The sequence below is a fragment of the Schistocerca americana genome, chromosome 7, assembly GCF_021461395.2.
Source record: "Schistocerca americana isolate TAMUIC-IGC-003095 chromosome 7, iqSchAmer2.1, whole genome shotgun sequence".
Lineage (NCBI taxonomy): Eukaryota > Metazoa > Arthropoda > Insecta > Orthoptera > Acrididae > Schistocerca > Schistocerca americana.
This window is the reverse complement of record NC_060125.1, coordinates 425,600,564-425,615,949: the sequence shown is the minus strand read 5'-3', so window position 1 is coordinate 425,615,949 and position 15,386 is coordinate 425,600,564. Positions and strand designations below refer to the sequence as shown.

General features: G+C 39.5%; 1 protein-coding gene across 1 annotated transcript in view; it reads right to left on the bottom strand.

Annotated features, from left to right (window-relative positions):
* LOC124622616 (sialin-like) overlaps nucleotides 1–14,055 on the bottom strand; it is a 94,280-nt gene extending 80,225 nt beyond the window's left edge. Inside the window, exon 1 of the mRNA XM_047148381.1 lies at nucleotides 13,832–14,055. Coding sequence (XP_047004337.1) covers nucleotides 13,832–14,038 — 207 coding nt within the window. The 5' untranslated portion in view covers nucleotides 14,039–14,055. The remainder of the gene's footprint in view (nucleotides 1–13,831) is intronic.
* Nucleotides 14,056–15,386: the final 1,331 nt, after the last annotated feature.

The following is a 15,386-nucleotide window of genomic DNA, read 5'->3' as shown; positions in this document are numbered from 1 at the left end:
AATAATATTTTATCATTGCCTCTTTGCAGGTTTTCCAAGAAACTTTTTCGATGGATGCTTCATATTCTAGCCATGTGTATTTGATCAACGAAGACTTCTTAAATGATCTTCCCTCACTGGATTGTCCAGGCTTCGGCTGTGAACGGTTCCCTCCTGAAGATGACGAAGCAATTGACGACACAACAATTGTTGCGGTATCATCAGCTTCCAAGCACGCCTTTTTGGTGACAAATTTATCCACTGCAAACTTAATTCACAATACACTAAAACACTAAAGTAAACGAATAAAATATAGTCATATAAAATAGTCCACTACACACTAAAGTTGGAACACTGGACATGTCTGCATGTATGCACTGAACGAAACTATCCACACTGAATGATTGCGACAGCAGGGTGGGCTTTATATAGCCGCGGCGTCGTAATGTCTCGAAGCGTCAAGGCCTTGCGAGGCGGAGAGATCCAGGCGTCTCTGCTCCAGTCCTTTTGATGTCGCCGCGGCCGCAGCACTGGCCCGCCGGCGCCACACTTTACCAGAAGGTTCGCGCACCGAGACAAATTCTAAGTGTGCCCGCAGCACCGTAACACTATCATGATTCATACCACTCGTTTTCAGTTAACCTCCTTACTACCGTAATCATTATTTTTTAACTCATTATTGAATGTATTTTAAAAGGTAACTATCGTCAAACAAGGAAAATAAAAAAGTCCAACATATTTTTGTGATTTTACAAAGCATAATATAACTAATAATTTTCTTCAATTATTGGGGGAGCTCCGCCTCCCCCCCCCCCCCCAAACGAATTTTTGAGGGGGTTTGGGCCCCCTCAGGCCCCATGGAGTCGGCGCCTGTGATCGTTCGTGATATACTCATAAATATTTGGAGATGTAATCTGAAGTTATCAGTGTTTGTATAGCACAGTTTATATGACTTGCCGAAAAATTTTCTCGTATGTATCCGTAATGAAAGGGTTTTCGAAATACGCAAAACTGTCACCATTTCATCAAAAACTACATGAAACGTCCGTAGTTCAGTGCCAAGAAAACTTCCGTTAAAAAAACAGTCCTTTGAAAATTTGGTATATCAATTAATGCAGCTGCTCCAAATATGCCTTCCCAGCATGAAAATGCCCTTACGTCCTGTATCTTTTGCACGTTTTACATGGATTTCTCAAACACACTATTATTCATCAGTTTGAGAAAATTTTTTCTGAAATCATCACTTGCATTCACGCTTTTTTGTACCTTAATCTCAATTGGTGTCCTCACCCAGGTAGTTTGGGTAAATTATTAAATTTAAGGAATCTTTTTTAAGCTAGTTTATGTTGTAAACATTACTTTATATTCCCGCACTGAATAACGAAGTTTTTCTCATCATGTAGGGTCAAAAATAATTTCTTAGAATACTTACTATCATGTGGTGGTGACATTTTTGTCGGACATAATGCCAAATCTGAATGAAAATGATCAGCACTCTCGGAAGATTCGAGACAAACTTTTAAATGTACCCTATGTCAAAATTGTCACCACCACAAAAGTTTCAACCCACTCTGGAGAAAGCCATACTAATTTCGACACCTGAAGATACTGCAACATCGTCCACTGTAAAGGCTATTCACATCAAGATACATGATGTAACATTCGTCAATTTTGTCATGTGGCCTTGAAAATGTTGTAGGTAACTGCAACTCTGCAAGAACAATGAACAATACCACCTCTAATGTCTCTTTCAACAAACTTAAGTTATTCGATAAAATTGAAACAAATGCGCTCTCAGTCATAATTTTTTAATCTTATTAACCAGGTTTCAACACTTTTAAGAGTGCCTTCATCAGAATTTAGACATTTAAAGTGGTCCGTTGCAACCTGTGGTTGCACAGGTATGAGCAGCCCTTAGAGGCTCGTCTTCATGCATTCTTTTTAAATATTTTGTGACTCAAACCCTTCTAGCCTGTTATTTATTTTATACTTGACATGTAAGTAATGTCTGTCTTGTATTGTTAGTCAGTACTTACAATTTTTATATAAAAAATTTTTTTCTTCCCACAAATTTGTAATTATGTTATAGACCACTTTAAATGTCTAAATTCTGATGCAGGCACTCTTAGAAATGTTGAAGCCTGGTTAATAAGACTAAAAAATTGTGGCCGAGGGCTCATTTGTTTCAATTTTAATTTATAAACGGTCACTGAACCAAGCAGCCTTCTTCAAAACTTTGTGAAGTTATTCGACATCGGTAAGAAGCTGCCATTCCGCTTTAGTATTTTTCAGCAGAGGATCACAAGCAAACCAGGTGCAATAATGTAATGCACAGTATCCAATTCATATGTCTTAAGGCATAGACGGTGAAAGTTTCAGAACATGCCAGTAAGGAGTACCATGTCAATTTTCAAATATAAATGGAAATAATATCCAAGTGTTTTAATACAGTCCATACGTTCAAGTTCTTTGGTCCTTGCCTTGTGTTAAAGTCTCGCTTGTTAATAAAGTCTCCAACTCTTCAATCGAAGGTAAGTGATCTTCCAGCAAAGACGATTCATTGCTCACACATTCATACAGACAATTCCCTTCCGATTAGCTGGATAAAACTCTCATCAGGAAAATGTGTCCTCATTGTATTGAGTACGTCTGATTTCATGTGTGGTGCGCACTTTTCGAGCGAGCAAGCCAAGAAATTTAGCGAATCGATAAATCGAAAATTTATGTAGCAGTGCCAGTCTTGATACAATACTGCATTACTTTTCGTAAACGATTTATATTTCTCATAGTAAAGGTGACATGTTGAGCTGCAGACAGGCACAATGAAAGGACTGTTACAAACTGAGCTTTCTTCAGAAAAGATAACACACACATTACCACAACCAAGTACACCTCAGGAACTCATCATTCTCTCGTCGTACTGAAGCAGCAATCTAGAATGGGCGTTGGTAGAGAGCGGCGTAGAGTGAAGATGAGAGGACGAGTATTGGGAAGATGTGATAGGACAGTATGGCTGAAAACTGTTGGGTGGGAGGTGTGGGGACAGTAGCATACTGTAGATTGTGACCGGGACGATTTCGGGAACGAAGGATGTGTTGTAAGGATAACTCTCATCTGCACAGTTCAGAAAAGCGGGTTGTGGAGGTGAGGACCCAGATGCCCTGGGTCGTGAAGCAACCATTGAAATCAAGCATTTTATGTTTAGCTGCATATTGTGCAACAAGGTGGTCCACTTTGCTATTGGTACAATTTGGCGATGGCCATTCATCCTGGTGGACAGCTGTTTGATAGGCATACCAATATAAAAAGCTATGCAATGATTGAAGCAGAGCTGGTATGACACAGCTGCTTTCACAGGTCGCCTGACCACTGACAAGGTACGATAAGCTGATGACAAGACTGGAATAGAAATTGATGTGTCGGTGGATTACGTAGATCTTGCACCTGGATCTTCCATGCCCACGCCCGGGTTCCCGGGTTCGATTCCCGGCGGGGTCAGGGATTTTCTCTGCCTCGTGATGGCTGGGTGTTGTGTGCTGTCCTTAGGTTAGTTAGGTTTAAGTAGTTCTAAGTTCTAGGGGACTTATGACCACAGCAGTTGAGTCCCATAGTGCTCAGAGCCATTTGAACCATTTTTTGATCTTCCATGCCCGAGAAATCTATGGCGAGGGGTTGGGATTGGGTGTGGCATAGAGATGGACTAGGATGTTGTGGAGTTTGGGTGGGAGACAGAACACCACTTTAGGAGGGGTGGGAAGGATCTTGGGTAGGATGTCCCTCATGTCAGAGTGTGGTGATAGATAACCAAAGTCCTCACAGAGAGTGTGGTTCAGTTGTTCCTGGATGGGGTGACAAAGGTGGATCTCGTTTGTAGCTGGTTGTTGCAGGTGGTGGGAAGATTTGGGGTGTGTGGGGATATGACATGGGAAATCTGTTTGTGGAATAGGTCTGGAAAATATTGCCTGTCCGTGAAGGTTTTTGTGAGACCTTCAACATACTGGACAAGGGATTTCTGGTCACTGCAAATCCGCTGTCCCCAAGTGGCTACGCTGTATGGGTGAGATTTTTTGTTGAGGAAGGGAAGGCACTGTCGAAATGTAGATGTTTTTGGTGTTTGGCGGGTTTGATGTGGTCAGAGGTGTGGATGGAGCCATCAGAGGGTGGGATGTCAACGTCCTGGAAGATGGAACTATGGGTTGAGGAGGAACAGGTGAAGCAAGTGAGAGAGAAGGTGTTGAGGTTGCAGAGGAATGAGTATCGAATGTCTTGGCCCTGAGTCCAGATCATGAAGATATCATCAACAAACGTGAAACAAACTAGTGGTTTGGGGTCTTTGGAGGCTAGGAAGCTTTCCTCTAGATGGCCCATAAATGGGCTGGAATAGGAGGGTGCCATTTGAGTACCCATTGCTGTGCCACAGGTTTCTTTGTATACCTACCATTCAAAGCAGAAGTAGTTGTGTGTTGAAGCAAAGTTAATAAGATGTATGAGGAGTGAGGTAGTGGGTTTGAGTCTGCAGGACGTTGGGAGAGATAGTGTTCAAAAGTTGGTGTACAGGAAATGGCGTCAACAATGAGAAAGAGTATTGCTGACATTGCAACCTGGACTTTCTGTTGTTTTATTAATATTTCACCATTTACAATGGCAAAAAAGAAATTCTACCCAGATTTAATTTAACTTCTTTGTCGTCAACTGTCAGCTTTTGTTCCAAATGTTCATAATGAAGAAATGCCGATTGTAACTGTGCAGATTGTGGAATACAACAGGGATTGCATAGTGAGGCCTGTAATTCACATTGCATCTGGCATGTGACGTACCTCGACACACACTGCTGAAATGGCAATGTGTTAATATCGCCTTTCTCAAGTTGTTCTGGTCATATGTGGCACACCTCTGCTAAACGAAACGCTAATTCTTCTTTGAGACTTATGTCTATCTTCCTGAAATACATTCCTCGAGTGGAGCTCAGCTTTAATAACCCATTCCCCTGCCGAATAGTCCTGAATACCTCTGAGCAGTTCTGAACATTCCTGCTGAATCAGCAAGTGGTGGGGAGGGAAACAGTATGGACAGGCACATTTCTGGAATTTTTTACCTCGTGTGAAATGCCTGCCCAAGCTCCCACCAATTTTCACGTGTTTTCTGACAGACAGAAAAGGGAGAAGTTCAGACTTATCATCAACATATGCATCAACTTTTCTCATCCTCATTTCCAAGAAACATAATTTCAAAAGCATCTGCGACCTCAAGATAAGCATAATCAAGCAAACGTTAATTATATGCATGTGTTCTATAACTGCTATCATCTTATTTCTCCTTCACATTTCAAGTAAGGGACTCTCTTCCATACTTCAAGGAAGGAATATGCAGACGCAAGGAAGTCTAAATGTACGCTTGTTTCCTCATCTTAGTGCAGGATTTCCCCTCGTTCGCAAGAGTTATAATTTCACAGTGCAATCATCTCAGTTGCTTATTCTCTCTAGTGTGTGAGAAAATCTTCAGTAAGGGCATCTTCTCGAATACAGTTGCCGATGACAGGGCACCAACTGCCCTCAGCTGAAAACACTAAATGCAGAAGGATATGATCACATTTTACAGCACTGTGTAGTGTGTACAGAAGATAAACAGTTCGTGGAAAATGATTGTATCAGCATGAAAATGCTCCTGGCCAAAAAAGCAGCATCAAATCTATAACATTTCTGAAACGGAGTGGCAGCCCAGAGTCCTAAACCAAACCTGACGGAACATCTTCAGGATGAGTAAGAACATTGACCTTGCTCCAGACCCCAGTGTCCAACATCACTACCCTATCTGGCTTCCGCTCCTAGCAGATTTCAAGCTGTCATAAAGGCGAAGAATGTCTACAACTTGTCTTAATTTTAGAACGTGGTAATTTTTGTTAGGGTGATTTGTTGCAGTTTTTGCTGTTATGTGGCAACAACGGCGATGTATGGTGGAATGCTTATCTGTAACCATGAGGGGAGAGAGAACTAAAATAGTCCTTGCAATAATTCACATGATAATGAAATACTCGTAATATATATTGAAGGACATGTTAATTAGTAGTCTGAAATTAACGATGGCTGTTGAAAGGTTCAATGTAGCTGTATATCATTGATATAGACGCCGGTAAAAATATGTGCTTTCAAAACAGTTCACGTAATTGCAGTGCTTGTACACGTAACACATTGTAGAATGCAAGGTAGCACCCAGCTAGGCAATCATTTTATCGCAGAGGAAGCTGTCGACTGCTAGAGAGTGTTGTTGCATGTGAGATGGGGGGCTTAGATTATCTCACGTAACTTAAAGAGCGTAGTTAAATAATTTTTATCACCTCCTAGTTGTGGTCAGCTACAGCAAAGACATGCAGACAGAGAAGCATTGAAGTATCTTGCATGAATATCTGTTTTCTATTGTTATACAAAACAGGGATATAACACACACATCCATGACTGAGTTTCACTTATTATCTATTCATCGCAGCTTGCGTTCTTCCAAGATCATAGTCCTTGTGAATGTGTTGAACCAATATAAGATTCTTCGTCAGCAAGATAGGACTTGCTAACTAATGCTTACTGATCACTTTTTTCCCCATCGGAACTTCCTGCCTCAGCACGGTGGCGTGTTAGAAAGACTGGGAGAATCACTACAGTTGCTCATTTTCGTTGCTCCACCATCACGGATGACACCATGATTGTAGTCACTATCATCAGTCATCACTTTCTTCTTTCTGCATGCAAAATGTAAGTACGATATACACTATACAGTCTTACTAATGCAAACTCTTTTTTTGGTTACTAATTGCTTGTTGAAATGCATGAAAGATCTCCTGCTGTTCTGTATTCGGTCTGTGATCATGTGGCGTGCTTCCGTGCTGCTCCAGGTTCAGAACACCTGATCTCAACGAGATGATAACAAATCGCTGCGAAAGTCTTAAGAGATTACATGGCTTACTCTGCTTGCATCTTAGAGAACTTGAAGCACGTGGGCAATGGGGAAAGTGCAATATGCAATGAAAGACTATTGGAGAAGGGACAGTGTCATCTAATATTGAGCGTGGTATGTCGCAACACCACGTGGTGCTGATTCAACTGCGAGACTGCAAAATATGTCTTTCACTAATCTTCTCAAGCATCTGTGTTGTTGAACTTCACTCTCTCAACAGTGGCGCCAGGTGCATAATTTCTTATGGAAGAGAGAACAATATGGACACAGGCAATTTCGAAAATAGTCATATGCGATATTTTCCTTTCAGATGAGCATAGCAGAAAAACCGTGTGTATGAAAATCTCAGTTTAGATTCGCAAAGTACCATGGAGTGGGACTACAAGAAATATTAACATTATATCTCTGAGATTGTTACAGCGCCATGTTTAATTCACAACCGTGTTTAGTTCTCTTATACAAAGTCTTTCATTTTGGTTGTGATCTGAATGATTTTCAGAAGTAAATGTGAAGGTAGCATATTTGGTTAAGAGGGAGTGCTTTACGTATTCTGAATACCTTGTTACTTTTTAAGTGTATGATAATTATTAATGCATCTGTTGTATTGAGCTGTTTCTGTTCCAGTGTAACGAACCGGCTGGTCTTTACATGCCGGATATATTATCAATTTTGTCACAGTTTGCATTCAAAACGCAATTCAGTGCCATTCAGATTTTATTAAGGCAGATACAGCAACCAGAGCTTGCTTGTCTAATGGAGACATCTCAGATATTTCTAAAATTGTAATAACCTACTGTTCACAGTAGATGATATTTAAAAAATGTACAAGTTGACGATTAAATTCGTATTTTTAGGCTGTGTGTGTTAACAAGTAAAAGTACACTTTCATTTACTGTATGAAAATTTTTTATGATAAAATTGATATTTGTAGTGTTTTATTTGGCGTTTCTTTCTTTTCATCAATAGTATATTACTCTGATGATTATCGGGGCAGATGTGGCAATAATTCGCGATGTTGCGTAGTCACAAATGTCACTTGTTGTTTAATGACTAGTAAAGGATGGAAGTAGAGAGGGACAGGAAATTTACTGTGGCGTATAAATCATAGAGATGGTGATGACACTGTGTGTGCGTGCGCGTGCACGCGCGCTAGCACGCGCGCGCGCTTGTGTGTGTGTGTGTGTGTGTGTGTGTGTGTGTGAGAGAGAGAGAGAGAGAATGCATGCAATTCAGAGGCAAATATGTTTAAACATAGCGCCATTGTGTGCAAATGCCTTTGAACATGGTGGTACTTCTGGCGACACTTAGATAAATTTGTTCTGAAATTCTGCGTATTTTCTAACTTGGCGCTGTTTTTATGCAATTCTAATGATTAACTGCCTTACTTTAAAATTTCGCTGAGGTTGACTGGGGAACAGGAGGGTAAATTGGCAAAAGGAAGGGAGTACAAAGCACAACTGGACAAGTTCTGCCATCCTAAATTTTTAAACTTCCGGCCATCACCACGGTCTTGCATTTTCTTAAACTTTTTCACCACTACCATCATCCAGTTTCGGATCTCCCACCACCGCTATTTTGGATGTTCAAATAGCTTTAATTTAGGTATATATATATATATATATATATATATATATATATATATATATATATATATATACTCAATAAATAATACTAATTTTTACAAATCTTGAGATATGGACTCCGTCGCGTTGTACAGTTTTCTTTGGAGATGTTTCACCTCTCGTATCGTTTTGGATGTGACATGTGAGTAAACACTGAGTGTATTTTGAAAAAAAAAACATGCAGTTTAATATTTATGGGCTATTCCGTAAGGTCTTGGAGGAACATAGTTACACTAATAACTTGAATACACAGTATTAATGTTCCACAATTATTTATTTAATAGTTCCTTATGGACCAGCTTTCGGCTTCTTAAGCCATCGGAAGATAACTTAATACCAAGCAGATACTCCACACAACTTCAGTGAAAATTCATAGCTGTACAAAGATTGTTGTACATAGTTATGTGACATTTTGTGAGTATATCGATATAAAATGCAAGTTTAATGCAATACTTAAAGAGTCTCTGAACAAATAAATCTTATATTACAGTATATTCGAATATTAAAACTATATTCATACAGTTTTAATGTTAAATATCCCGTAACATAAGATTTATTTGTATGTTTGTATATCTTATATTACAGCATATTGAAATACTAAAACTATATTCATGTAGTTTTAGTATCTAAATATACTGTAATACAAGATTTATTAATTCAGAGTCTCTTTAGGTATTACATTATGCTTGCGTTTTGAATCGATATAGTAATAAAATGTCACATATCTTTGTACAGCTATGAACTTTCACTGAAGTTGTGTGGATTGTCTGTTTAGTGTTAAGTTATCTGATGCGGGCCTAAGCAGCCAAAAGCTGGTTCATAACGAATTATTAAATAAATAATTGTGGAACATTAACATTGAATATTCAAGTTATTAATAAGCAGTTTAAGTACTACATCGCAATAAAATCGTCAAAACATCTTATTTATTCCTTGCTTGTTTAATTTGCTTTCCTTTGGCTATGTTACGTGTGTGAGTGCGTGCTTTAGATCAATTAGTTTACTAGATGTTGATTGTACGATAGTTGATTACAGGAAATACAGTCTATAAATGTTTAAAGAATCTTGGCACCGTAGTCCTGATAGGTAAATATTGCAACTTTCGTCGAGAGTTGTTATTGTACGTAACCTGTAGTAGGTTCGACAAGGGTATGGTCCAGTCCGACGTGTCGAAACCAACCCTGAAATTTTATTCCGGCAGAATGCATGAAAAGAAATACAATGTTTAAATTTTAGGTGCTAAGACACACTGCAAATATCTTTTTAAAAAAGTGGTTGAAGTTACTTGTGTTTGTCGTACGAAGAACCGCTTACAGCAGCGGTTTGTACAGCCTTTCCTGCCTAGAGCGCGATTGACTGTGGCAAGAGAACGTAGCGCCGCATAGTGCTAATATCCGGAGTGACACAAACGAATTTGTAGCACCTAAACTACACAAAAAAGCCACGTATCATTAATGTTTTTCGAGTAATAGGTAGTTCCTATTGAGAAATAATTGTTGCATACGCAATGCATACCAAGGTCACAAGCAGAGGAAAATGAATCAAGTCGGTATTTGTTGTTATGTTACAGATAATTTCCATCAAACTTGACTTGTATTACTGAAACAAAATTTTTCTTACACATCATTTTATAGCAATTCCTGTACCACAGTTCTTATAATAACTTCTGAATCATCTATAGTTCAGTAACAATGAAACTATTTCTAATTTATTCACCACAGTCGTCGCAATAGAGCAAAGTGTCATTTGAAAGAGGAAAACAAATATTTTACTTAAACCAGTCATATCTGATGAAAGAAAGATTAATGCTTTCAGATAGTCACAGTATCTACTAACTTTATTTAGACGTAATTCCTGTGGAGTAAGAAACTGTCCAACCCTTTGCTCTGCTTATTGTGCTGCATACCGAGCATAGTTAAAGCGATTCCTAAAAAGTGCCAATGGAAGCTGATAATACGCAAACGACTGAAAATTAAGAGTACTGTTCTCCTGATAATCCTCAAATGACATGGAGCTATTAGAAATTACATTGTCCGACAGTTTCTTTAAAAATATTTTACACACTCAAAAAAATTCTGTATTGAGAGCCACATTGGTTGTCCCGGATGGAATCTGAATTATATCAAGTCTTTTCGTCCTCCTGAAAGACAGAGGCATCATTATGTCCAGGCCAAATTCCCTACAAAAGCAGCAAAATAATCTCTGCAACTGGTTAGAAACCACTTCCAATGAAACATTAAAAATTGTCCTTTCCTGTATTTCCAGATTGTGATAGGCTGATTATAAGATTTTTGCCACTAAAGGGACCAATTTTTTATTTTTGGTCCTAATATGTTTGATGTCCCTGAAGAGAGATACAAAGCCGCAGGAACAGTAATCACATTTAGACTCTACGACACGTCGCAGATTCTGCAAAGTGCCTTCACAGCGCTGCACGATGATTGCGTTTCCATGCTCGAGGACCTCGGCGAACAGAGGGTCCCTGTAGCCGAAAAAGTATGTCATCATGATCTTACAGAAATTTATGTGAACAGCTTTGAATGTTTTTAGCGGAGAAGAAGTGGGACGTTTCTACTGTTGGTTTTGCCGTTTGTTCTCGGGGTGTCGGAATGGTCCTGTTGTACGATGACGCCTGCCCCCACACTACCAACTGGACGGAAGCTACGCTTCAGCGAATTGTTTGGGAAACACTGTGACATACTCTGGGCAGCCCAGATCTTTCATCGTGTGATTTTCAGCTCTTTGTTGACCTGAAGAGAGACATACGTGCATGTCGGCCTCAGTAGGACGGGGAAGTGCAAGAGTTGGTGCCGCTGTGTATCTGTCAGCAGCCAACCAAATTCTACGAAACAGGAGTTGATCGTCTGATTTCCCAGTGGGATAAATGTCTTAACGCGAGTGGTGGTTACTTTTGAATGGATACACTCTATAGTCCCAGTGTGGCGGACGTTCGGATTTCATTTGATTGCTATTTATATAATTGTGTAGGCATTTCTCTTACTTTTCTATATACGCAGTTAGAGCAATGTGGCTTAAAGATTTTTGCGATTACGTAGGGAATGAATATATTAATGTAATGTGCCATTCGAAAATACGATGGTTAACACTGTTTCCAGCAGCAGAGAGAGTCATCTGGCTGTTTGAAACCTTAAAAGATATTTTCCTGACTCAAGACAAAAAATGAAGTCTACTTACGTTTCATTCACACCCAGCTGAGCACTTCGCAGCGTGAAATAAAGAAAATTAAGGGGGAGCACAAAAAGTGTAATAGAACTGATGTTCTGAAAAATATTCTTGAAACTGTTACTAAGAGAAAAGAGCACCATTGAATTTCTTTTAGTCTGTTATCAAAAGAGGAGACCTTTAAGAAAAAGTTGGCAATTTTTGTGCTACTTGTAATGAATATTTGAGCAACTGGAGCACCTCTTATTCACCACTACTGTCGATGTTTGATTGGATGTTATTGAAGAGAGCGCCAAAATGGAAACATGTTGAAGAGACATTTTCTTATTTCAAGGTAAAAATTTAAATCGATGACTTCATTCTTTTTAATCAATTCAGAATATTGGCAAATTTCGTCGAGCAAAATCTAGACAAACTCAGTGGTGGGCGAATTTTTAAAAAGCTCTGTGACCATCTTCAGCAGTACTCTGAGACGCCAATAATTGCAAGGTATTTGTCTAAAATACAAGACCATAACGCCGATGTAGAAAGAATATTTTCGTTGATAAATATCCAGTTGACTAATGAAACGAATAAAATGAAGATGAAGTCTCTGGAAGCACTCCTACAGATTTTTAAAGCTACAAAATCGGCTATGTAGAATTTTACCGCTACGTCTCTAAGAAAAGACATATCAAGAAGTCTGGAAAAAGTGAAGAATACGCTTTTCTTCAAGGGCAGTCAAGTATGGTATATTAATTTTATTTAATTAAAAATATTATAGCTACAATATTTTGGAAAATAATAATAATTTTTTGTTATAAATATCATTAATTAAACAAATACTGCAGAAATAAATCACAGTAAATTTGTTTTTATCCTTTTTAGTTACGATACATAGGCTAACGTCGTGTTAACAGAATGTATTAACAGAACATTAACATTAAAAATAAAAAAATAAAAAATAACCTCTGTACATTTGGGGTGGGAGGCCCATTGGAGCGCCCGTCTGGTTGTGCCCCGTTTCTTTTTCTTTTTGGAAAATGATTTGATCACCCTATACATAACCCATACAAAGCCTGTTCGGTAGTAATTTCCTTAGGGTGCCACGTGGACGAAATGACACTGTGACAAGAACGTGCGTTTACAATCTTTGGGCTGTGCGAAGAGGTGCGCCTCACCCGCAGCAGGACAGGTAATTCACCGCTCCCGGTTAATTCTTAAACAGTCCCTCTTTCTTTTTTTTCTGTTTTTGTGCCTCCCCCCTCCCTCCAACCACCATGCATACGCCCTTGCCGCATACCAGTTTCGCCATAGCTTCCTCCTGCTCCGCCGCTGCAGTTCTTTTTGCTGTCGGAGAGGGAACAGGCACGTTTCGAACCCATTAAAATATATACGGTAAATATAATAGGACCGATCTGGAAGATACAGAATCTCCCAATGCGGCCAGAAGTTTCTCCAAGTTGATTGGAGGGTAGGATGTTATTCGGTAAGCAACACTTGCAAACACATGAGATGTATACGGTGATTTTCAGAAAGGCCGTTGTGTGGTGGTTCGAATGATACATCGAGATGTGAAAGTCGTTTTAACGATTATATTCTGTTACGTTGTAACACGTTGTTTCTTACGAAGTTAAAATTGTATCAGTTTCTGGCTGCACTCTCATTATCGCTTAGCGCCAGATTTGGCTCTGGCTGAAGATAACGTGATCACGAAAGCGACAGTATACAGAAAAAAACACACATATTCAACGTATGACAAAACAGCAGCTGATAGCAGTTATAACAGAGCATTTTGTTAAAAGCTATGCAATCGTTACGGTATTGCTTTTTTGGTTGTGTGATAAGAAGAGGAATGAAGGCTGAATTATGAAACATCGAAACGAGAGTATTTTAAGGCATGGCATTTCTCTCCTCGACCTTCTTAACAGAGCATCAACAAATCTTCCAGCCAATATATTGATAGCTATCTGTAAAGTACTGAATATGGTATTCGGTAGTGTACTTGTAATTAGCAGCCAGAGAAGAGAGTTTAACGTCCCGTCTACATCGAAGTGATGGATAGCTAATAGTTAAGATAACAAACGCTGCGTGTTACATAAAAATGATCTACGTATACTTACCGATGCTAACCCGACGATAATGCGTGAAAACATGAACAAAATGGCTCCAGCGTAGGCGCAAAGAGGTCCGAGAGCCGTAAACACCCCTGCGGTGAGGAGTCCCATTCCGTACACCCAGCGAGCGCTGAACCGTGCCGCTGCGTAGCCACCAAGTATGTTGGTCGCTGCGTACCCATAGTAATACGACGACAGGATGTACCCCTGCATCTCGTCATCCCAGTCAAATTCGCCTTCCTGGAACAGGAAAAAAAAACTGAATTCTAGACTCGGCTACTAGTGGTGTACTTTATCGCAAGTGATCAAGCAACATATGCAAAACATAAAACGTAATTGTTGCTGCTTTTTCAAGAAAATAAACTGAGACGATACTCTCTGGGTTACGTTTCCTTTTTCAAGTAGCTACAATAATTTCTATTAGTTAGCAAAATGTATCATTGAACCAACAAAAGCTGCTGCAATGTGTATCTATTTATCGACTAGTTCGATCTACGAATCATCGTCAATACAGGAAAGGTTAAGGGACAGTTCGTTGACACTCAAGTACGTAATTACTCGTATTATCAGTTGCGGCATCTGTCACTTACACATCAGCATTATACATTTTCATATTAGTCATTAAATGAACAAATTGACGGTCCGTTACACAGTTCCACATACTGTCTCGCCAAAGTCGTATCAATAACTCCCACTGCGGAACAGTGCAAAGGACTGTCAATTTATGCCCTTAAGGGCTATTAGAAAAATATAAGACAGTGAAACCATGCATAAGTGACGGCTGCTGCAACTGGTGATAATTACGTACTTGAAACCAAGGAACCTTCCTTTAACCTAATGTAATAGTTGTGACTCTTCAAGCATTCCCGGATATGTTGTAAATAGTCTTCACGGATTTGCAAATTCCATGTGCAATGATTTGCTGATAGATGGCGCCATACTCAGAATACCCCCTGCCGAAAATCTTAGTGCGGGCGTTCCGCGTGTGCGCTGTACGTTACGTTTATTAACAGTGCGGCCAGACGTCACTCATGTCATGACGGGTATTTTATTGAAACAATCTTGATGTTCTCGTTTTGATTTAACAGCACCCAATGCAGGGCTCCTGGCTGTGCTCAGTTGAAATCCCTTATCCTTGTTGATGAGATTATCAGCTGTACGGATATGCATTGCTTCCTTAATGACGCAATCCCAGAAAGATGATACCGGGAATAAAACTTTCGTCTTTTCATAAATCATGCGATGTCCTGTTTTCAGACAGTGTTCTGCAATTGCAGACTTTTCCGGTTGGCGTAGGCTTGTATGACGCTGACATTCATCGCAGCGTTCTTGTAGCGTGCGACATCTCTGGCCTATACAGAGTGTTACAAAAAGGTACGGCCAAACTTTCAGGAAACATTCCTCACACACAAATAAAGAAAAGATTTTATGTGGATATGTGTCCGGAAACGCTTAATTTCCATGTTAGAGCTCATTTTATTTCGTCAGTATGTACTGAACTTCCTCGATTCACCGCCAGTTGGCCCAATTGTAGGAAGGTAATGTTGACTTCGGTGCTTGT